The sequence below is a fragment of the Calliphora vicina genome, chromosome 5 (genome assembly GCF_958450345.1).
Source record: "Calliphora vicina chromosome 5, idCalVici1.1, whole genome shotgun sequence".
Taxonomy (NCBI): domain Eukaryota; kingdom Metazoa; phylum Arthropoda; class Insecta; order Diptera; family Calliphoridae; genus Calliphora; species Calliphora vicina.
In genome coordinates, this window is record NC_088784.1 from 55,450,319 (window position 1) to 55,477,056 (window position 26,738).

Genomic DNA, 26,738 nt, shown 5'->3' on the forward strand with positions numbered 1-26,738 from the left:
GATTTTAAACGGAGAAATGACTATGAAAACCTTAATGGAAGGGTTTTCGGAAAAGGTTCATAAATTTATCACTATTGATTAGAACTATAAAAATATTTGTTTTTGTAAATTGTAATAATAATTTCAATCAAATAAAAAAAATCAAAACTGTAAGTTTAGTGGTTTCATTTTTATTAACATATGCAGTGACGGACATTACAATAGAATCACTACCAATATTTCATTTAAAACCAGGAGCAATCATAAGGATTGGTGTGGGCCAGAAAATATAAAAAAAGTGGCAAAATGTGTTGTGGACGGACGAAACGACCATTAATTTAATTCGTAGTGATGATAAGACATGGGTTAGACGTCCAAAAAATGGCAAAAACCAAAAACGTTTAAATATGGTTGGGGAAATATTATTATATGGGGATGCTTTTCTTGGTATTGCGTTGGTCCAATTTATTGGATTAAAGAAAATATGGATAAGCACTTGTATGTAAATATTTTGGAGAATGTTATAAAGCCACATGCAGAATGGAATATGCCCTTAAAATGGCTCTTCCAGCTAGATAATGACCCAAAGCACGCGTCAGGTCTTGCCAAAAAATGGTTTTTATATAACAAAATTCATGTTATGGAATGGCCGTCTCAATAACCAGACTTAAATCCTATGGTAAATAGTAAAAGACAAACTCGGACTTGAAAAATTTAAAAACAAGGAAGAACTTTGGCAGAAAATTCAGGAAATATGGTTTGTTAAATTCAATCCCCAAAAGATTTGATGCTGTTATTAGAAATAATTGATATGCAACAAAATATTAAGAAAACGACGAATTCTTATGATGATTTTTTATTTTTAATCATTTTAAGACCGATTGATTCTATATGAATGTCGCATATTTTATTTAGTCTTTTAGATTTGACATCGTTTTTAACATAATAGAGTAACTTCGGGTATTGTGGACTATGCGTCTAATGTGGACCAGTGTCTTTTTTCAGAAACTATTGAAGGTATGATAAAACTGATTTGTCGTACATTTTACAATTTGTTTGAAACGACGATTGCACATTTGCTTTCATGAGTTATTGATATGTTGACTTTTTATTCTTGTATTGAAATTAATGCGCCTGCTCAACATTTTTTTCGGCTCAAGTAAGAAACAAAATTTGGTACAGTTACTTGGTAGAATTTAATGTTTGGTTATTTTATATAGTTAAAGTGGACACGTAGTTTTGCATATATTTGGTAAGAATTTAAGCACATTTAGATTATTAGGTAAAAATAACTTTTTACCACTGTAACCCAAGTTCGTGTAATGTGGACCACTTAAATTACTTGATTATGTACTACTGGTCCATATTACCCGACAATAACTATGTACTTTGTAAGCAATCTATCTAAGCCACGAACGCGACTTTTTAGTTTGTATTAATAAAAATATATTGAAATTAAATTTTTTAATCATTCATGATTAGCTGGTTCATGAATTTTATGTATTAAATACTAGTCCACATTAGCCTCATATAATGGTCCATATTACCCTCCAATTTTTTTAATGCTGATTTTTGGGTTCCTTACAATATTTTCACATAAATTTTTTATCCTTTAACGGAAAAAATATTCAACTGCAAAAACCATTAGAGAATACATTAGCTAATTTATTGCTTCACAACTCTTTTAATATCCATATATATTGTGGCCAAAATTTAGAAAAAACAAAACGGTAGTCCACATTACCCGAAGTTACTCTAATGTGTTATTTTTTTTTATTTTGTTTTTTTCTATTTATTGGTTACGTTATGAGCATTAATATATAATGAACAAATTTTAAATTTTGAAATCAAATTTTGTAGTTTTACCGCTTTAATCGAATTCATATGTAGTGATTCTATTGTATTGTCCGTCACTGTATGTATGTTAAGATTTTTTCGATCTCTGGTTTTACATATCGCACAGGTTCCTTTAAAGAGCGAAAATTGGAAAATTTTAATCATAAAAACTTTAAAATGGTCCTTTTTATCTATTGATTCAGCTCACTGACGTCAGGACAACAATTTTAAGAAATGGTACTCGTTTCTTTGAATGAATTAAGCATTAGTTGGGAGTTTTCACATAATTTTTTTTTTTGGAGTCGCCCTAGTGTACGTGGTTAACCAGGAATAAATATGGCATAGTTGTCCAATGTTATTTATTCCTTTGTATCGTCTAAATATTTTAATCAATAAAAAATATTCAAATTGAAATACAAGGAAATGTTATACTTACACCACACTGTAGCTGCTAAAATGACAATTGCTACAACGATTAAGCCCAGATTGGAGAGAATTTTAACCAGCAGCGCTGATGAAGAGTTAAACGGTTGATTGGAACACTTTTGTAGTGTTGTGGAGCCCAAAACAGGAATCTGTAAAAAAAAAAAATAAAATTTATTAAAAACATAAATGTACATTTGTCATATTTTAATGTCTTCGTATTAAGAAACGATACTTTCTGCTTTCTATTCGTATGATGCTTCTCTTTTTGGAGAATAATAAATATTAAACGGAATTGAAATTATCTTGGGTTGATTGTCTGCATCTGAGTACATGTTGGTTGGGAACGTTCATTTTAAAAGTTATTAAAAAAAATGGGATACAAGTAAAAATAAAGAGAAATGACTCAAGTTAAGTTATCCGTTGATTGTATAAATTTATGTCATCGATTAAATAAACTTCCGCCATTGGCATTGTCTTGCTATTTCTGTTGCTGTTGCAACACAAATTGCATGCTTCCGCTTCCGTTACACAGAGAAACAGAGACAAAAAAAATCATAAAACAAGAAGACATTGGTAATAACAACGACAACAAGAACTACACAAACAAAAAATAATAAAAAAAAGAACCAAACAATAAAATACAAAAATTGAAGGGTTCATTCTACAACAGCCAGTTATAACCCGAATCTCATACAAAAACAAATATTTATAGTACGTATGGATGTATCTATAAACTACACTACAGAGCAGTAGAGCAGTTGAAGATGATGTTGGAGAGTGGAGAGAGTGTCACGCAATTACATGCTCATCCATGCACTCTCTTACAGATTTAATAAATATCTACAATAAAAACAAAACGAAAAGGAAGAGACCCAGCAGTTAAGCAAGTAGTCAATGTATTCCTTAAAGACAGTAATTGTAACAAATGTCTTATCATTTGGCTGACTCCAATATTTTGGTCATTTGAGACGTGTGTGCACTTTGTAATGTAGAGAGAAAACAATTGGTTACTTTATACATCCCAAGTAATCTAAAGTGAAGACAATTGTCACTTAAGTGTCTCTAAGTAATCTGGAGTGTAGTCACTTTAAAAATTTTGTGAGTAATTCGTACAAACTGCTTTTATAGAAATTATGTTGATATACTTCTCATACAGTTTATTTTTATTTTTGCTTAAGTATCTGGTATCCCATATAACATAGCATGAAGTCAATAGTCACTTTAGTGTCTCTTAGTAACCTATAGTTTTTTTGTACTGCACTTTAGAAAACAATCCATTATAGAGTTGTCGCAGGAAGGTTTGTTTACAAGCAATCCTTTATTATATAATGTTAAAATAACTAGTTATGTAGCTGAGCAAGTGACCAGTTTGGTATCTAGTAGGTATTAAACCAGTTTGTAAATCCAATGCGTTGACTACTTTGGACCAGCTATTAGACAATCTCATTGTAATCAATAAGGGTCAAGGGCGTCACTGCTCACTCACGTAGCTATTGAAGTAACTAGTTCCCACCCTAAATGATGGGTAAAATCACTAGTTCGGAACTGTCTCCTAGAACTGCTGGGAACTTACTCCACAGTACTACAGCAGTGTTACTTTCTGTTGACTGTGTCCCATTTTAAGTTTATTTGTGTGTGTACGTGAAGGAGAAAACAATGAGGAGGACACATTGATGCAGGAAAATCAGTAGACGACCAACAAAAAAAAAAATCAAACAAAAAATGATAATTGCAACTGTGCAACATTATCTTCATCATCATCAAAAATTACGACCCGTATCTGTTGTACACAGTGGTTAACTTTATTAATCGAATTCTTTTGTGCATCACTCTTTATTTCATTCTTTCTTTCACTGTTTCTTTTACTTTTCACAAAATCAGAAAAATAAATAAAAGAAAACAAATTAAAGCATATTGATGAGATGTCGCAAAAAAAATCAAATGAATCTTTGTGACAAAAAAAACGAGATAAAATAAATGTTGTACATGCCTCAATGACATAATTTCTTTGTCATTCTTATTGCAGATATTTTACTTTAGTCAATTCGTGTTAAGGAAACGTGACCTAGACCCCAATGAAGGTGTTACTTTCAAATGTAGCACGTAATTTTAAGGTCGACATTGTATAGAAATTTGCATGACAGCCACCTTATTTATTTAATCTCTCGTTTTCATTTTTTTTTGTAAGTATGTGACACGAATCAAATTCAATCGAAAGTGAAATGAAATTCGTATTTTACAATATTTGCGAAACTCTCACCAAACGTATCAAATGAAAAGTCATGAATAAAATTCAATTTTGTCATAGTTTAACACCTTTTAACTGATATTTTTGAGGTTTTAAATTTATGTTTTCATTTTGCTAAAGATCATTCATTGTTGGCTCCAAATAATTGCGACGTGTTTCATATAACCACACAATTCATCGCACAGTGGGAGAATTTCGATTTTCCGAAATCTCGATTTTTATCAAATTTTCCATGGTTATATAGGTGATGTAGTCCAGTTTATTTTTTAAATTCAGTTATTTTTTAAAAACCAAGGGGGAGAGAGCCTCAAGGCCCCAAAGTTTGGTATCAACGGTCAATGAAAAATTAAAAATAATGCCAAATTGTTATCGATTAGATTTGAAAGTTTTTTATATATACATATGAAATCTACTAGAAGAGATCTAAAAAAACATTTCTTATAGTTTAAGAGATACCCGCATTCGAAAATTTAAAATTTCAGTTTTCTTAACTTTAAAAGCACATATGTACCTTAATACATATAATATATGGACAATTCCATATCATCGTACGTGACATTTGTACTCCTATAGAGTGGAATAGATTTTGCAAAAAAAAGAGAATCTGAAAAATAATTTGGTCTTTATGTTCCATTCAGAGGGTACTATATTTTAAAATAATTAAAAGTTCTTTCGAAACATTGTTGTCCAAAATATCGGGCGAATTAAGGGTATATCGTACGTGACATAAAACGGAAGTAATTTTGAGGTACATGTAGAAATATGCGAAAATTTGTGAATCGTGAGAGGCGCTAAGTTTTCTTTTAATTTCTTTCACTAAACCCAATATATTTTTCCTTTACAATCCGTCATATTTAAATACATATAAACAATCTTTGAATGATTTTATAATAAATAAAACATAATATCGTACGTGACAGATTTTTTTCTTATAGTAAAACAATATATATTCTATAAATATATCTATATCAAAACTAAAAAAATAAATAGAAAATATATATTCGGTTTCAAAAATCAATTTGATAATAGCAAAAAACAATCAGAGTCAAATTCATTTCATACGACATGCTAATTGGGAGCTTACTTTTCGCCACAATTTTAGCCTAAAACATTAAAAAATTAAATATAGTCAGTGTAAACTATTATTTTTGCCCTTAAAATGTTGTAATAAGCTCTAAACACTTTCACATAGTAACATTTTAGTGTTTTCTCGTATTCAAATAATATTGAAAACAAGTTTTAAGGGTTATTGGTTTTTCAGTCGTGGTTGTCATTCTCGTGGAATTGTATAAACAACTCTAAATTTGTTGCTAAATAATAAAAAAAAATATTTAAAAAAAAACGGTAAAGATGTGATCCGCTATTAGCCAAAAACCAGACTAAGGTAATTAAAAAAGTATGTACTAGGTTTGTTTCGTAAGTTTCGCTGAATACGAAGTGGAACTATCGGATACGAAGTTGGCAGATGCCTTTATTAGGAATAGTGGTTGGTTAATGGGACCGAACATATACACTGAATCAATTAAGTCTCCGTACAGAAATACTTGTAATATAAACTAGCAATTTATGGTCACTTTTCAATACATATTTAAACATTTTTTTAATTAATTTTATAAAAAAATTTTATAAACTAGAAATCAACATAAAAAAATACAAACATTTTCATTAAAAACATAAAAATTTACATAAATTCAATAATTGTACTAAAAGTATCACCAAAAAGTCTCCGTACAGTTGACCGTTTTAAGGCAAGGAACCCCAATATTAAAATTAATTGCATTTAATATGTGGCAGGTCCTCCTTTCTGAGCAATTGCAGCATTTAAATGGCAGTGTATGGAATGGACCAGCGTTGTTGTTGTTAGGAAATCTATTTTATACCACTCATCCATTATAACGGCTTTTAGCTGATCTTTACTCTATATATTGTGCTGCCGAATCTTTCTTTCCAAGTGATTCCATAGATGCTCAATCGGGTTGAGATCAGGTGATTCAGCTGGGCGATTTAATTGCTTAGGAACATTATAAATAAGACATTCCTTTACTAATCCAGAGGTGTGTTTAGGATCATTGTCTTAGTGGAAGCAATACATACGTCCCAACCATAATTTTTGCATCACTTTGTTTTAAGTTTTCTTTTAATATATTAAGGTATGCATATTTATCCATCGTTTTTTCAATAAAAATAAAATTTCCCACCCCAGATGAAGCCATGCAACTCCAACCAATTACGTTACCTCCTCCATGCTTTACGGTTAGCGACAAATGCTTCGGATCCATTTCAGTATTTGACTTTTTCCATACCATTTTTCTTCCATTAGAACCAAAAATATTCATCGCTAAAAAAAAATTAGATTCAAAAAAAGTCTTTATCAATATGCTCAATAGCGTAATCCAATATCTTTCTCATGTTTACTTTTCGAACAAGCGGCTTCTTACGGCTTACCCGACCATTTTATACATTTAGTTTAAGAGCGTTTCTTACAGTTTGGGGGGTTTACCGTTAATTCATCACTACTTTTCAAGTTTCCCGCAATTACACATGCGCTAATTTTTGGATTACCTTCTACAAATCGTACAATTCTTCTCTCTAAGTGTTGGTCTAGTTTTCTTGGACGGTGATTTCTTGGTTTATTTGCCAATGTTCCGGTTTTTTTTGCACTGTTGAATAACGTACTGAATGGAAGAGCGTGGTCTTTTTACAATATCATTGATTTCAGTTAGACTTTTTCCTTAATTTTGCAGGCAAATAATAATTTTATTTCTATCCATTGAAATTTGCTTATTTTTGCATTCCCTGATAACAACAAAGCTGGTCCATTCCATTTAAATGCTGCAATTGCTCAGAAAGGAGGACCTACCACATATTAAATACAATTAATTTTAATATTGGGGTTCCTTGCCTTAAAACGGTCAACTGTACGGAGACTTTTTTGGTGATACTTTTAGTACAATTATTGAATTTATGTAAATTTTTATGTTTTTAATGAAAATGTTTGTATTTTTTTTATGTTGATTTCTAGTTTATAAAATTTTTTATAAAATTAATTAAAAAAATGTTTAAATATGTATTGAAAAGTGACCATAAATTGCTAGTTTATATTACAAGTATTTCTGTACGGAAACTTAATTGATTCAGTGTAAATCGCGAAAATATTTTTAATTTTCGCTTCACATTTCCAGCTCCAAAAGCTTTTCCGCCTTCAACTTCCAAAACGTCCCATTTACACAAAATATTTGTATGGCTGATCGGTTTTCAAAGAATTTCATGAACATTATTAGTTCGTTAAATTCTTATGTCAATGTAAGCAAGGACACAATCGATCATATAACAATTGTGTGCAACTTATAAATACAACTATTTTGATTCTTCTCCGTAGTAAATTTTTGTTCTTTTTTCTCCTCGTACATTTTCCAATAAAATATTTTTCTTTGTTTATTTGGAATTGTTATTTTGAACAATATATGTACATTACTGTAGCACCAATTGGAGTCAAAAAAAACTAGTCAATATTTAAAAATTTTTTCAGTTTCATTTTAATCCAGTTTTTCTATATAAATTTAAAACATACGCAGAGAAAACAGATTCTTTTTTCTATTTTTTTAAACAATTTGTTTGCCTTTTAGTGCATTTTCTTTTTATTTTACGAAAATATTCACTTTTTGGAGTAATAATATTTCGTGTGAATACAAAAGAGTAAATAACAGTGATATTAATATCAGGGGTTCTATGTTATAACTTCTAACTAACCCCGAAAATGAATTCCATAACATAGCATATGTATTCTTTGAAATTGTTAAAAAAAAAAACTTAATTTTTTAAATTGGTATGAACTGAAGCCAGAATTATATTTACTGCATATAAAAAAAATTATCAAAAATATTAATAAGTAGAAATGGTATTTCAAATAAAGTTAATCTATATTTTAGATGGAAACATCGAAATTCTATTTTTTTGTGGCCACCTTATTGTAAATCCATTTTATTATTAATTTTATTGGAAACAATTTCGCTGTTTCCAGTTGGTAAAAATTTCAACACAATTATATTGAATTGATTGCGTTTCATTTCATATTTTTCACAAGTGGTCAGCATTGATGGAAATAAATAAACAAAATTTCAGTTACTGTGACCAAAATTGTGAATAAAAAAGTGTTTCTGGCGAATATTATAACTGCTGGTAGTTATTTCCTTTAAAACTCTTTCTTTTTGCAGGCATATAAATCGGTTTTGTATTTATTTATTTTTGTTTCGACACAACATTTCATTTCACAGAATCCACACTTTAATTATCTCAAATACATTTTTAAATTTATTCATAGCACTAACATTTTAATAAGTAAATTAACAAAATCATAAATAATAAATTCAATAAATTAATTAGAAAAAATGTATTTAACAAAAAAAAAGAAACTTGAGATTTTTTAATAAAGTTCTCAAACTAATTAACTTTTAAGTAATTCAGTTGACAAAGTTCTCTCGCATAAAAACTTACATCCTATGTACTTTAAAAACAAGTAAGAAGAAAGGAATAGTAAGGCTAAACCGACCATATGATATCATACACCGAATTAGCTAAAGCCACATAATAAACCCAAGACCTATTATGGACAGATCACAATGGTTTTTAGTAAATTATAAGGAACCATAAAGATATTACAATTTCTGGTTCAAATAAACAAGTGTTTAAACTTTCCCAAACTTAATTTAATAGCTTGAATTTGACTGTAAAAATCATACACCAGATTTAAACATGTTTTTTTCTGCGTATTTCAGTCCAAAAGGGCAAAAGAAAATCATTCTTTTTTAAGAGAAGTTTTAATTTGTTGCTTTTGTAAGCCAGTGTGTCCCAATTGTAAAGCACATTATAGGAAATTTACATTAACAATAAACAATTTTGTTTATTGAATCGAATTATTAAAAGTTTTAAACAACTTTCACGAACAACAACAATTACAACAAAAATACTTACTAACCATTTTGTTGCTTTTATTTTTATTTTTTTATTTTTTTTTTGTTTCTTGTACAAAGAAAAAGTTAAATATTCTGCAAACGAAATAATTTTAATTAAACTTTCAATGCATACAGCACAACAACAAAAATACGAAAACTTTTTACAAAATAATTTTAAATAAGTATAAAAAACTATTAAAATTAATCCAAAAGATTACAATATTAAACATACGCACTCACATCCATACATATAATTTTGTATTGAGATAAAAAAAAATTATATGCATTTACTAACTATATACATTAGAGTGGACCCAAATAAATGTTATTGATGTTCCCAACTAAATAATACATTCTAAGATACCGTTTCTTAAATTGTTGGACCAAGCAAGCGTCAGTATTTGGTGAGCTGGATCAAAGGACAATAGTTAATTTTTTTAAGATTTCATGATTTTTTTCTCAAAGGCATCATGTGAAAGGTCTTTGAAATGCGCTTTTAACAACGTATCCATTTTCTCAAAATCCAATCTCAACACAGGACAAACATTTTGAGAATTGATCACCCTAATATATATCCATATTTATGTATGTATAAATGTATATGCATTTTATACGAGTGAGTACTTATGTACATGTAGTACAAAAAACTAGACAGATAGATGCATACACTCCCAAACTATATTAAACACCACATGTATAAAACAAAGATGCACAAATTTACAGAGTTGAAAATATATTGGTTCGTCAATCGTCATGTTGATTTCTAAAGGTCTAAAATTGGTTTAACTCAGCAAAAATTTAAAATATAAAGATTTTCTGACATCGTAAATTCTTTATAACTTAATAGCAAAATAATCATACAATTTTATCCATATCACGAATTAAATCCCAAATTTTGGGTTCGAATTTTCGAACAAAATTTGGCCGAATACGGAAACCAAAACTTTAATAAGAAAACTATTAGATATTTAAAACACAGACAGAAAAACTGGAGTCCAAAATGAAAAGTCGGTACTGCATGGCACCTAAATATCAGCTGAAACATGGTCTAAAATTAAAATAGTTAAATTACAGATAATATGAACTAATTAAAACCAGGCCAGTTCCCTTTTGCAAAATTGTTCATATTTGCGAATAGCATTAAATTCCCATCTACATAGGCCCATAATCATAGTCAAAAATAAAGTACATTTTAAGAGAATTAAACTCGACTTTACTTAAGAGTGGACTTTAGGTCTATCATAGACAAGTTAAAATATACTTCTGACGCTGAAGTTGACTCTAAATATAAAACTAGCTGAAGTTGTTTTTGACTCGTTTAACAACAGCATCAGCTGTTCTTCGCCGAGTAAAAAAGTTCGTCACAAAGTAAAAAATGTTGAAGTTACAAGATATTGGTAGAGATTTTGCAATTATTGAACAGTTATCAATAAAATTAGTACCAAAATATCGTAATTATGATATTAATCTTATCTTTTCCACTTTTCCACAACAAACAACTTTCTTTCTTTAGATGTCCCGGTTACTTTTATTGTTTACGTTTTTTGGATTTTTTTTTTAATTTTGTATGTCAGCTGTTCAGCGTTGCCACTTGTCTGTTTTTTGTTGTATATTGTATGAAAACATTTTCTACATTTGCGGTGGCACCCAGTTAAAGTCGGTTCAATTTAAAACATACTTTAATTTTGACTATGGTTGCAAATTAATGAAAAGCAGGTTTTTATTTTAAAGTTGTTTTTAAAAAGAACCGACTTTAGTGTTTGACTATGATTATGGGCCATAGTGTTTATAAAAAACCGACTTTTTAAAAAACCGGTTTTTCGGTTAACCGTCATATATGTGAAGAAAACATAAAATGTCCAATAAAGTATACACAATTTTAAAATTTGTAGTTTTTAATAGTCAGGAATGGTTAATATTAAATAACTATAAATATACGAAAGTGCTAAGTCCATTTTATTTTGTAAAAATTTCAAAATTATTATCTCACCAAATATTGTAAATCAATGTTTTAATTAAATATTTGATAATTTTGAAATTTATTATCACCTCGACTTTCTGATATGAAACAGAAAATGTTACAAGTCACAAAAAGGATTTATAAGATGCAGACGCACTTCTTATTAGCTGTGATTATTTGTCATTATAAATCATACCAAATAATTAATAAAACTCCATTATCAGTTTTCAAAAATATTTCAAATCATGGATTTTAAAACGTTTTTTGTATCTTCTGTAATATTTCTGAAAAGCTAACGAAATGATTAATAAATTTAAATTTAAGAACAAAACACACTAATGAAGTCAACCGAGATTTCGAAGAAAAACCAGCTATTGAAATCCCCAAATTATTATGCAGTTGAATTAGAATTTAGCCACTCTGTCTAGATAGAAAAAATACGTTAAAATACAAAAATAAGCTGTTCATATTTTAAAGCTTTTGCACACTAAGTTAATATTTTAGAGTAACCAATGGAAGTAAAAAGTGTTCATATTTTGGGGTGTTCATATTATCGCAAGTGCAGTGTATTTCGAAAATTAGTAGAGCAATTGAAAGGTTTCGAAAAAAATTTTAACGGTTGTAGCTATTATGGGTTAGAGTGGGGACTAAGGATGCCAAAACGGGACTGTATTTTTCAATCCAGGGATAAATCGGGATTTTTGTTTCATATTCAAAAACATAAAATTTAACAATGAAAACAATTTATTTCATAAATATATTTAAATCAAATTATAACAAATAAAAAACTAATTAATTAAATTAAAATAAATTGAAATCGGATGATAATTAATATCTATCTATATATATAAAAATGAAATGGTCCATGTATGTAATGACATCACGTGAGAACGGCTGGAGCGATTTAGCTGATTTTCAGGATATGGTTTGTAAAGAAAAAAATTCAAAAATTTTGAGTCCAGCCAATTGTAATAAAAAGGCTCCTTAAAGTATGCAGTACAAATTTAGATATTTTATTTGCAAATAAATAAGAACAGGTAGGAGTATGCGGGTTGGAGAAACTTGAAGAACTAACATTAGTAAATGCTACCGGGCGAAGCCGGGCGGGGCGTCAACTAGTTTAATATAAATATGTTTGAGAACAATTAGTATTTATTATACCCATACTCTGAACTTTATGACGTTGAGAAAATTAAAACAAAACAGAAAATTTTCCAACATTTGTATGGAAATTGATATTAAAAATATTCTTATTATTGTGATAAATTTTTATTTGTAAATTCTCATTAAAAACAGAAAGTATCATTTTTCGTTATTAGTAATTTTAAATTTTCAAGATAATTTGGCTCACCATAGGAAAATTTTAAAAAGGAAAAATAACAAAAACAAGTAAGAAAGTATGGTCGGTCAAGCCCGACCATATAATACCCTACACCAAGTAAATGAGTAAAATTATTTTTCTTTTAAAATATCAATAATTTATATTCCTGAGTGATTTTCGGAAGTGGGCCTTATATGGGAGCTATGACCAATTATGGACCGATCACCATAAAATTAGGTCGTGTGATTTATGTCTATATGAAAGTTATTTATGTTGAATTTTGTGTGTATACCAACATTTTTAAGTGATTTAAGCGCGTTAAAAGTGATTTTCGGAAGCGGATCTATATGGGAGCTATGACTAATTATGGACCGATTGTAACAAAATTTGGTGACATGAATTTTGTATATATAAAACTTATTTGGAGCGAAATTTGTGTATATACATATATAAATTAAACATTTATGACCGATAAAGTCCAATTTCGAGAGGACATTTGTCTGGGGGCTAGGTGAAATAATGGACCGATTTCAGACAGTTTCAATAGGCTTCGTCCTTGTCGAAATATCTTCAAAATTGCGACCTGTACTCTGCGCACAAGGTTTACATGGACAGCCAGCCAACCAGCCAGCCGGACGGACATCGTTTAATCGGCTCAGAAAGTGATTCTAAGGTGCGTGTTAGACCAATATTTTTGGGCGTTACAAACATCTACACAAACGCATAATACCCTCCCCACTATGGTGGTGTAGGGTATAAAAACTAATAAAATATAATTTATACCAATATATGGAGTTCACGAAAAACATCGTTCACAGTCAACGAGAAATAATTAGCATGTCAAGAGGACAGTGTTGCCAATTTAGCCCTTTTCAATCTTGTTTAGCCACAAAAAAATTAATTTAGCCTTTAGCCTTTTTTTGCTGTTGAAAATTAGTAAAATCAGTTCAAAAAAATTGGCAGGGATATTATGTCAAAAATTAACTAAAAATGTTGAACCAGTAAACAATTTAAGCACATACAAATGGTTGGGCCTTCCATACATTAAAAACATGCCATAACCAATATAGAGAAAATGTACGTCATTTAAATAAAAATTGTTAATAAATATGTTAATGTTTTACGCGCGAGTCCGGGCGTTTATAAAATCATATATAGGGTTAAAGAGAATACTTTTAACTTTATCTGGGCGATGTATTGACGTAAATATAGTACTTTAACAAATATTTTATAACACATGAGTATACCGTTTTCAAAGACTACAATCCAACCAATTTAGAAAGAAAAATTCAGTTCATTATCGATAATAATTTAGGTATGATCATTTTTATCTGATCAATTATAGAAAATTAACTTTTTCCAAATTTAAATTAAATATTTATGTTTACATATTTTGGCTACCTTAGTTTTGATATGTTTACTAACTAATGGCAAAATTTATGTTTTTGCCAATGAAAATCAATTCTGTCCGGCGACGTGTATAATTTTTAGAATATTTTTTTTCTGCATTACATGAGAGGCATATTTGCCATATATTCACTTATCAAAATATTCTCCATCGAAGTTATCACAAAGGATTACTTTATACATAATTTGTCATATTAATAAATTAGCATAGGAACATTTTGCAGGCCAGGTGATAAATACGAGGCTTTAAAAATATCGGCATATGATATACGTGTGGCCCCATATTAAGTTATTTTAAAGTTAAGGATCAACATACAGGAATAAATATTCTTATTTTCTTGCATTTGGACGTGTGTTATATTCATACATTTTTGTTTGTCTATTCGGCATAGCCAAATGTAACATTCTAAGTTGTTTTTTGTGTCAAATGTATGTATTTTTTTAATTAAAAATTTTAGCCCTTTTTTAGCTTTTTTTTAGCCCTTTTTTAGCCTTTTTTTCTAAGTATTTAGCCCTTTTTGTTCACCATGAATTGGCAACACTGCAAGAGGATGAAATTTAAAAATCTGGGATTTGAAGAGCGAATAAGTATTATACGAGTAAGTATACCGAATTTAAGTTATCAAGACATATTTGGGCATGGGAGAGCTCCTTAAAGATCAAAGATAATGGCATTACCCGGAATTTGTACAAACATTTTTTCACAAATCCCGACATTAGGGATTTTTGGGATCGGGATTAGCATCCCTAGTGGGACACATTTTATATTGGTGGATTTCTAGGAAACATAGTTTTTGGTCACAAATTTGTTAAAATTATTTACGATGTTGCATTAAAATTATTGAAGCTGAAGAAGTTGTTCCGAAATATGTTATAAATTAATGTACTTATGACCTTATCGGAGATAGAAAATCAAAGTCAGTCAGTCCTTTAAATGTATGGATATGTGAAGAAATTTTAGAAAAAGTATAATAAAGATACACTCAACTATAAAAGTAGGAGTTTTATTATTGTAGTAACTAAAAATATTATTTTTATATATTTAAAATAAACTCTGTTCGTAGTTAGATGAGATGTTGCATGTCTGTATATGGATGTGTGTGTTTAATTCACATGATTGTGTATGTATTAATTAGGGTTCCTAATATCAAAGATTTATTCCATAACCGAAAACAATTTTACAAAACATATCCAAAAAACTTCGAAGAACTAGCAGCATTTCCGACATTTAGGAAAAAGTAGGTGTTCAAAATTCAATTACAAATAACAAGCCTCTTGCAGAAAAAATGATATTTCTAAACAAATGTATAAAGTGTAAATGCATAACAGTACCAGTCACTATTAAAATATTTTTAATTTTTTTAATATAACCTAAACATACCAATAATATCCCGGCAAAGATTACAGAGCACTTCTAAACTAACTATTTATTCTAAGACTAAGAACCCTAGTTTGATTACATACATGCATACATATATGTAAGTATGGCCAAAAGATAAAACTTTTAAGTATTTATATAAAATTTGTTTACAACAATGATAAAATGCAATATTTAGTTACATGTAAGTAAGTAATTGTTAAAACTTGCATGTTGTTTCTCTACTTGTTTCTGTGGTCGAAATCATGGTGCTGTATTTTGAAAAAAAGAAAATGCAAACAAATGGAAACGGAAATACATATAATTGTATGCAGATTAAATACTCATACATATAAATAAGTACATATGTATAAATATAAATAATCAATTATGGTGTTCCTACAATTTAAGGGTCAAGTTATTTCAAATATTGTTTTTTTATATTTTTTAGTCCAGATGACTAACTTTAATATCTTGGACCATTTTGACCCCAGATATAAAAGGGTTAATAATGTCCTAGAAATTTTCTTAAAATTTAATAATTTGTTCTAGACGGGAATTCCCGGAATCCCGGGAAATTTCAAAATTAATCACGATTTCTGGGGAAATGAAAAAGTGTGAAAACGAAAAACACCAATTACAAATTAAGAAACAATTTTAACAAATTTCATACAAAAATTTAATTTCATCGAAATTCTCTAATTTCAAAAAATTATTCAAAAAAATCACACATACGAGTGTGCATTTATTTTCACATAGTCATTTTTTACTAATATTCTCACCACATAGGTTTTTGACAACTGAGTTAGGTCTTTGACAGGAGAGTTTCTGATCTATGTTTATTTCTCTATAGGTATAACTGTAAAAATTTACGTGTTTCATTTATTAGAATCGAAAAAAAAATATTCACTCTTATCGTGGTTAGCGTAAACGACAGTTTCGTACTAGATTCAAGATAAAATGCAAATTGTTTCTTTAATCTAGTACGAAACTGTCGTAGGCGTAAAACGTTTACGCCAACCACAATAAAGTTGATTACTTTTTTTAAATTACTTTACTTAAAAGAAAGAAGAATTGAAAAAAGTATTTAAATTGACAGCAATCCAAAGAATTTTCAATATTTTTCAATGGTTTACAAACTATACGATTGACGAAATATGTCGCCATCAAAGAATAGTTTTCATGCAGGGTGTCCAATAGCAAAATTAGAAAATGAATTTAAATTATACTTGTTAATAAAAATTGTTATAAACTTTTGAAAATTTTAGGGATAAGACAAAATGTGAACAAATAAGTGACTATTCGGAGCATGGTGCAATACTGGAGTTATGATGGCATACTCATCTTTGTGTAATAAAACTTCATGTAGCTATAAACAATATAAACACACAAAATATCCATTTACTCACTCACATCTACTACAAATATTGTTATTTAATAAAAATACAACAAAAGTAGCAGATGCAAGTAAAGCGACAACAAAAAAATTGTATTTACTAAATATGCAAGTATGAATATGTGTATTATATACATACATACATTCATATATGTAATATGTTTAAAAATACATAAACTTCTTATCGTAGTATGCATACAAATGAAATATTTGCTTATATACACATGCGTCCATAAGTATTTTAATGTCCCTGCAACTCCTGGAACTAGTTAATCTCCAACCTACCTACATTGATTTTAACAGTGGAGTTAAGCATGCACTTGTCATTACAGTTGACCATTTCTGTATAATTAAGCATTTGATAGTGAAATTACTAGAGTCCGACCGAAACTGGGTTTTTCAGGCCGAACCCGAATTTCAAGTTGTTCGGCCTGATACGAAACAAACCGCAACTTTTCAAATGTACTATAAATGTCCAACAAAAATTGGACGCCACTAATCCTGGCTTTTCATCCGAAACCGAATATTCAATCAGACTCTAAAAATTACTAGTAAATGGTGATGTAATTTTTATTAATGGCAGATGATGAATATGTATTTTGAATATTTTCCATATCATCAGTATTTGAATATTAACTATTAAAAACGATCATAATTATTTCGATATAAAGACCTGCTAGGAAGTGAAAAGTTGACCATTGCTACATCTAATACTGCAAGGGTATGTTGTATAATTTGTTTAGTTTTATATACAAAGATATATGAACTAGTTAACAATAATTGTTACAATAACAATTTCTACCATATTACAGACAAATAAGTTTTTCTATATTTTACTTGCAAAAAAATATTTACAATATAAACAGACAATAAAAATGTTAGGGAAACTAAAAAATATATTAACATGATGAAATTAAATAACCGACCAATAAAAAAAAAACACATTGGAAGTTATATGGTACATTCAATTTAATATATAACTATGTACGTACGTTAAAATTACAACTAACAAAATAAATTAATTTAAAAATGTCAGTAGTATGTAGGTAAGGCTAATAATAACTTAATGTAATTACATACATACAGTGACGGACAATACAATAGAATCACTACATATGAATTCGATTAAAGCGGTAAAACTACAAAATTTGATTTCAAAATTTAAAATTTGTTCATTATATATTATTGCTCATAACGTAAACAATAAATAGAAAAAAATAAAACATTCTTATGTTAAAAATGATGTCAAATCTAAAAGACTAAATAAAATATGCGACATTCAAATAGAATCAATCAGTCTTAAAATGATTAAGAATAAAAAATCATCATAAGAATTCGTTATTTTCTTAATATTTTGTTGTATATCAATTATTTCTAATAACAGCATCAAATCTTTTGGGGATTGAATTTAACAAACTTTCGCATGTAGATCGGGAATTTTCTGAAAAAGTTCTTCCTTGTTTTTAAATTTTTCAGGTCCGAGTTTGTCTTTTACTATTTTACATAGGATTTAAGTCTGGTTATTGAGACGGCCATTCCATAACATGAATTTTGTTATATAAAAACCATTTATTGGCAAGACCTGACGTGTGCTTTGGGTCATTATCTTGCTGGAAGAGCCATTTTAAGGGCATATTCCATTCTGCATGAGGCTTTATAACATTCTCCAAAATATTTACATACAAGTGCTTATCCATATTTTCTTTAATCCAATAAATTGGACCAACGCAATACCAAGAAAAGCATCCCCATATAATAATATGGGGATACAACCATGTTTAAACGTTTTTGGTTTTTGCCATTTTTTGGACATCTAATCATCACTACCAATTAAATTAATGGTCGTTTCGTCCATCCACAACACATTTTGCCACTTTTTTATTTTTCTAAAAATATACATTTTAAGGTATTACCTTGGCGTGCGTACTAATTTGAAATTAGCGGATTTCAAGGAAATTAAGTTTTTGGTCACAAATTTGTTAGATTTCCACGGACAAATTCTCCCGATACTGTTTAATAACATTGGAATCAGTTTGACGGCAGACCTTTGATTGTTGGGTTTTGTTGAAAATATTTAATAATTTTAGTACGCATTTTTTTCTGGTCACTCATTTTAATCATTGACATTAAACATAATAACTGACTTGCTTTACAAAGGTAAATTGATCAAAAAAAATCTAATAAAAGTTTTAATGAAAAACGTGTGTTAAGAATTTTTCGATCTCAGTCCATAATATTGGAATTATTTTATAAATATCTTGTTTGTCGTCAATGGGCAATATTTGTTATAGAAATACATCAAATGTCAGTAAGTCTTTTATATATGAGCAATTGAAAATTATCATTTCAAAACATTTTGCTTCAAAAACTTTTAGAGATTTCAAAAACTTTAAAGTATCAAAAATTTAATAAATGGGACATTTCACGTCAAGTGAACCAACTTTTGAAATCGATTTGACACCATTTTTCAACAAGATCGGTCAAGAACTCTCTGAGTTATAGGAGGTCAAAATTTGACATTTTGGCCAAACAGGTGTTTTTTTATCCATATAACTTATTACCTATTGTTCTTAGCAAAATGTGTCCCAAATAGTTTAGATAGCTATTTATGCAATCTTTCGAAAAAAAAAATTAAAAAAATTTAATAAAATATTTTTGTTTTTTTTTTTTTTAAATCAAAAATATTTTTCACTTTTTTTTCAAAATGGGCCCTTTTTATTTTTTTTTTTTATTTTTTTTAAGAAAGCTTAGGTCTTTTCCTAAGCGACCTATATGGTCGCTTAGTGGGATGCGAGTGGGATATCTATCAAAAAAAATATTTTGTAACTCAAGATTTAAAATTTTTAAATTTCTTTGCAAAATCAAAAACTTTGTTGACTTTTTTTAAAAAAATGGACCCATTTTTTAATTTTTTTTTTTGCTCAGAAGAAAGCTTATGTGTTTTCCTTTAACACCCTTTTTGTCGCTTAGTGGGACGCGAGTGGGATATCTATAAAAAAAATGTTTTGTAACTCAAGACATACAATTTTTTACTTTTTTTTGAAAAATCAAAAACCTTTTTGACTTTTTTTTTCCAAAATGGACTCTTTTTTTATTAATTTTTTTTCTCAAAAGAAAGCTTAGGTCTTTTCCTTTAAAACCTTTTAGGTCGCTTAGTGGGATGCGAGTGGGATATATATCAAAATAAATGTTTTGTAACTCAAGACAAAGGTTTTTAAATTTGCACTATTTTAATTTTTTTCATATTTGTGTGTAAACCTTAAAAATTAAACTTACGCAGAGAAACTAGACACATTAGCCTTTCCGATGGTATGTAACATACCCAACTAAAATTTCATAGCCTCGATACTGTAATACCCATAATATGTTAACATTTCCTCTATGGAAATGTTGAATAATTTAATTTTGTTATTTATACTTATATCCTCCTTATTTGTCACCTTTATTAGCTGCTTTTTTTTTGTCAATCCTTTCTTGGCGTTATTAGATTCAGCTACTGATTTCGCTGCTGGCTTCTTTTTTGGCTTTGGAAAGAAATCGCATTGAGTAGATGCAGAAAACTTTTTTAATTTGAGTCTTCCATCGACAAGCGGTATGAAAGCATGGTATTGAGCAGTGCCATCGATTGTTACCACAGCATCGAATCTGCTCTTTAGTGTTTTCAATGTTTCCTCATGATCCTCTTTGCTACTAAAAACTATTTTAGTTTCTTTACAATAATTCTTTGCCCAATGGAATAAAGCAGTCGCATCTAAGATGCGATCTTGATGAGAGCACTGGAGGCTATACTTCGCTGCATTTCTTTTGAGGTTTGCTCCAATACCATCACATGCTCCTTTACCATGAGCAGTAGGATGAAAATGCCACTCAGCTGGCATTCCAAAATCTTTTTCATGAGCTGTAAGATTTGCGAAGCTACTTTTGTTTTTAAAATGTTGACGAGCTCCGTCCGAAACGTAGTATACCTTTTCTACTGTAAATTTTGATTTTAGATAATTTAGTATTATCTTCTGGTACTCATAAACTGCAACGGTGTCATGTTTTAAATCGTCGGATATGATTGCCATACTTTTGTGTTCCAGGTTTTCTTCTTTCATGTAGTAAATAACTACTGTGAATATAGTTGCTTGGTCGTTATTGAAGTGGAATGCTTGTATGGAATCCTGAAGAACATATTTATAGTTCTCTGCGAAATCAAATGAAATAATGAATTCACCAGACTTCAAATGTGTTTTCAAGTCCTTGAAGAATGACCACTGCTCTTTGACTAAAAAGTCATGGGTTCTCAAATTTAGCAATCCTCTACACAGTTCTTCCACAAAATCATCCACATTTAAAATTATGGTTTTCAGTGTGCATCTTTCAGTCTGAAGCCAAGATTCAAATTTTAACTCCTCAATACATTCTCGATCAAAAGAGTTGATTAAATTTTCTTTGATGGATGTGGTTTCCGGGCAATTCAAACATTCACCTAAGTGGCAAGAAGTTGTAGCATTAGGGCACATAGTCAATTTAAGGCAATCGCGGTAATGGTGTAAATCTTCTGATGAATCATCTTTTAAGTAATTTAAGTTGATTTCCTTCAACATCAATTTAACATTTTCATGGTAAATATAAACACATACTGTGTGAGTTCCGCTGCTTCCTGCAAAACGCAATGTTTTGGCCTCAGTTGTGTAAATTTTGTGAATCCAATTTTGACATCCTCGTATTCAGATTGAAATGTTGCGAATAATTCATTCAGGTTACAGAGAACCATTCTCTTCTGCATTTGAACTTTCTTGCCATCGATTCGTACAGACATCCAGTCTTTCATCCCTGGCATCAGGCGACTCATATCATCTCGCTGATAAAACTGAGTTATTAGAGATTTAGTATCGCACTCCAAATCTCAGACAAGTTAGATACAAAACTCAGACAAATTTTGGGGGTGGAAAATTAATAGCGGTCGGCCTCATATTGCACCCCTCCAGTGGCTATTATCGGTCAGTTGTTGTGGTTTTTATTTTTAAGGTTTTAGAAACACTTACACACAAATATGAAAAAAATCAATTTAAAAACATTTGTCTTGAGTTACAAAACATTTATTTTGATAGATATCCCACTCGCATCCCACTAAGCGACCCAAAAGGTTTTAAAGGAAAATACCTAAGCTTTCTTTTGTGAAAAAAAAATTAATAAAAAAAAGAGTCCATTTTGGAAAAAAAAAGTCAAAAAGGTTTTTGATTTTTCAAAAAAAAGTAAAAAATTGTATGTCTTGAGTTACAAAACATTTTTTTATAGATATCCCACTCGCATCCCACTAAGCGACAAAAAGGGTGTTAAAGAAAAACACATAAGCTTTCTTCTGAGCAAAAAAAAAAAGTCAACAAAGTTTTTGATTTTGGAAAAAAATTTAAAAATTTTAAATCTTGAGTTACAAAATATTTTTTTTGATAGATATCCCACTCGCATCCCACTAAGCGACCATATAGGTCGCTTAGGAAAAGACCTAAGCTTTCTTAAAAAAAAATAAAAAGGGCCCATTTTAAAAAAAAAGTCAAAAATATTTTTGATTTAAAAAAAAAAAATCAAAAATATTTTATTAAATTTTTTTAATTTTTTTTTTCGAAAGATTGCATAAATAGCTATCTAAACTATTTGGGACACATTTTGCTAAGAACAATAGGTAATAAGTTATATGGATAAAAAAAACACCTGTTTGGCCAAAATGTCAAATTTTGACCTCCTATAACTCAGAGAGTTCTTGACCGATCTTGTTGAAAAATGGTGTCCGAATTACTATCCAATAGAACTAACATTGGTGCAAATTTCATCGCGATCGGAAGACATCGATTTCAAAAGTTGGTTCACTTGACGTGAAATGCCCCATACACATTCACATATGTATGTTTTCATTATAAATCTGATTAAGTGATTTCGTTAGCGAAAGATTTTGTAACTTCACATACCGAAGTGCCGCTTTTCATAGTAATTTATTATGAGCTGAAAATTAAGTTTGGATGCACGATAAACTTTTTAATGATTCGTAAGAATTATTGCTCATAGCTCTCATTTAAGACACATTTTCAAAAATAATTTTAACCACCATAAATTCTTTTATATAATCATGTATCGAGCGAGACAAATACTTAAATCTTATGTAATCAGAAATCACAAAAAATGAATACTGTTAGGATTGGATCATTATTATTGGATCAGTATTAGCCTTCTTCTTAAAAACCATCCCAATTATAAAACACTTGAAAATAAGTATAAGCAACGAGATTAAATTGAATTTGAAACAAATTTTGTAAAATAAAATAATTTGAATTCACTTTTGTAACCAATGATATAAAATTAATCTGTAACCTGTCACTGAGTCTCAAAAATTTGTCTATTTACCGCCATCATAACCCAAAGCATAGATAGCTTTCAATTAATGTGTTAGAAACTCAACTTATAATATCCTACAATTAAATTATACTCTAATATGAAACAATTTGTATCAAATATATAAATAAAATAACATTTATAACAAAGAAAATGGCATCAAAGTTGACAAATTGTAGTAATTTGCTCTGCAAACAAAATAACTCTTTAATTTGTCATTTTTTGTCAATAAAATTTCCTGGCATTAAAGTTAAAGTTTTGTATAGTTTTTTTTACCAAAATCCATTTCAAGATTTCCATAATCATTCAAGTTTATTCAAAGCACAAAGAGGAAAAAAAATAATAATTTTGTAGATATACTTACTTGAATATCCTGCATTGTTGCCGGTGAATGGACATGGACAAATAATTGTTCATCCAATGGTAGTTCCTTTAGGAATTTTATCTTGTATTGTAGTGTTCCATGTGCTTTTGTATATGTTGTCACTTTTAACAATGAACTATCGGATGGTTTAACCTAAAAAAAAATAAATAGAAGAAAAACAAATATAAAAATAAACCGAAATATGAAACTATGTTTACAGATACAAGCCAACAAACAAACAGGATAAATCAAGAATGACTATAATCGTATTATAATACATAATAAACAATTTGGAAGACAGATAAGAGACATACTTCAGCTTTCATTTTTTGCTGGCTTTTAAGATAAACATACGAACAAACAAAAAAATCCTCAAACAATCGCATGCAATTTGTTGGTAAAATTAAAATTTATTCTATTAAACAAGAAAAATCATTACAGAGACTTAAAGTAATTAATTCTTAAATTTAATGTTTGCGATTAGGGAGTGGAAGACGGCGTTACTGGCATTACTGTTTAAGATTAAATTTATAACAATTTTTCATCTATTTTATCTACGACTTTTAAAAAAGAAATTTGTCCAAATAGATTTAATTCTTTGAATGACACATGATAATGAAGAATACATGTAAATGTCAATTTGTCAGCATGTGTCTGGCAGAGCAAACAGTCAGTCAAATATAAATTGCCATTAAATTAATCTCCATAAAAAGTTTTTTCTCGTTTTTTTTTTCGAAAAAATATTGTAAATAAAACAACAACATAAATGTACATAAAATTTATTTGATCAAAATGTGCAACAACTCTACAAATAAATGAAAATTGTTTTTCTATCAAATTTTAATTAGAAAAATTTATTTGTTAAATTAAAATTGCAATTCTATTTATTTGTTTTCGTTGGTGAATAAAAGTTTAAACAAAAATAAATTTTTGATGTTTGTTGAATTTACAAAGTACTAAAAATAATTGTAATGAAAAGAGCAAACGAATAATACTCTATAAATTAATTAATTAAACAACATAAAATAAACAAAACTAATCTAAATATATTATTGTTGAAAATAAAATAAAACTTGCTGAAGGTCTAGTTTAGAATTAATGAATAAAATGTTTAAAGTTTGCAGACATTTTATACCACATAAGTAAATTAACTATTAGGTAGAGTATCTACAACCGAAACAAAATTGCTGTAAACTCGACCGGTTTTGGTTTAACGAAATATATTTTCTAAAGCATATTTTTAAAAAACTTTGAAAAGTCTCCTAAATATTAAAAAATATAAAATTTGTAAGGATACAATTCTTAAAATATATTTTATTATATTGTGGTTTATTTCCTTTAAATAAACAGAATACTTTTGATTGCTAATAAAAGCAGTTTAGTAGTTTAAAATTGTAACAACTCTTTATTTATTCAAGTTTACACAGTTTAAATAATCACTCTGTGTTTCAATAAACACACACTTTATAATGTATAAGAATACACTGGTAATACAGTTGATGTTAATTCTAACAACGCCTATGATCAACTAAACTAACTGCAACCGCTGCCACTATTTATATACAGCGCCATCTTCCAGTATCTTCATGAATTATCTTAACGAACAAAACTAGAATGTTCTATTTCTAAAGCTTTTAGCAGCTTCAATGTCAATGTTGTCATACTTACAAACAATACCAATAACTGAGTGTTATCAAAAATGTTTATAAAAATAAATTTAGTAGACATTTTTATACTGAATCAAAATGTATTATAAAACCGATAAACAAGTTTTTTTAGAATGATAAAAACTGAAACCAATTTTTTTAAAGGCACTACTTCGGTTAATCCAGTAACCGTTTTTTTTTTAAATTTGCCGGTTTTTTGGATACTCTATTATTAGGGATGTAGATATGCAGTGGACAGTAGGTATTTTGTCCTACTTTTTAGGTCACAATTAACTTCAGCCAATGTTTTGGACCGATATGACTGAAATTTGGAATTTAGGAGTTTTTCATGAGTTTTTGATTTTTGTAATAGTGAATATTTTTAGGGTTGCCACCATATGAAAATAAGTAAAAAAAACTGAATATCTGGAAAAAAAAACTAAAATTTATTTTTGAAATTCGGCACGATGAAAATACGCAAGGGGCTAACAAAATGGCGTATAAGACAAAATCTTTCTTGAAAAAGTCGTTAATTTTCCGTGAACCTTGTGCAACCTTAACGATAAATTTTTACAAAAAGTTTATAGCTTTTGCTTTAACGATGCTAAATCTTGTTTTGAAACATTATTTAAATAAATTTCACTGATAATTAAATTGTAAACAGCATAGATTTTTTTCTTATTATTTTTTTCACATTAGAAAGTTGGCTATATTTTAAGCTGAGGCTGTAGGAAAGAAAATGATATAAATCAAAAACCGAAAAACACCGAAACAAATAATAAATTCAGAATTCTTTTTTACACAAAAGCAATAACGTTCACCAAAATATTATGTTTTTTTTAGTTACTTACTATCCCCTCCCTTACCGTATTATGCAAGATTTCCTTCTAGTTGTTTAAAACTGATAAAAGAACGTTTTAATTCATATAAAAATTACACGTTTTGTGCTGCACTTTGAACATTGTCTACTTCGGCATTACCAAAAACATTATAATTGTTAATGGAAAATAAATATTTTTGGCCAGATATTGGGTCAAATTACATACTGTGCAGTGGGGAGAATCGAGATATTTTGGGAATAAATCTACCATCGACATGAAAATTCTCATAGACGTAGCAAATGAGTATTCAATTTTATGTTTTAACGACGGACCCCACATACCCGTCACTAATGGTGCTGTGCCGTTTTATATCTTCAACGCTGAATTAGGCCTCCAAAAAATGTATCCCTGATATAGTTTGCGAGTTATGCGCATTTGAAAATTCGAATTTCTCAATAAATTTATACAGACTTTTCACAATATCGGATCCAACTTATTACAGATTCCAATAAAAATGTTGTTATAAGCTAAAGAACAAATAAAAAGACATCGTATGAAAAAAGTTTCAAAATTGAGAAAATATTAAATTTTCGTTTTTTTTTTTTGGTCCATAACCGCTATTACTCTATGCATCCTACTACAAAACAAATTTT

General features: G+C 28.9%; 1 protein-coding gene across 1 annotated transcript in view; it reads right to left on the reverse strand.

Moving 5' to 3' along the window:
• Gp210 (nucleoporin 210) overlaps nt 1-26,738 on the reverse strand; it is a 168,170-nt gene that overhangs the window by 45,754 nt on the left and 95,678 nt on the right. Inside the window, exons 21-22 of the mRNA XM_065512218.1 lie at nt 23,619-23,771; nt 2,252-2,390 (exon numbers count right to left, since the gene is read on the reverse strand). Of these exons, the coding sequence (XP_065368290.1) occupies nt 2,252-2,390; nt 23,619-23,771 (292 nt within the window). The remainder of the gene's footprint in view (nt 1-2,251; nt 2,391-23,618; nt 23,772-26,738) is intronic.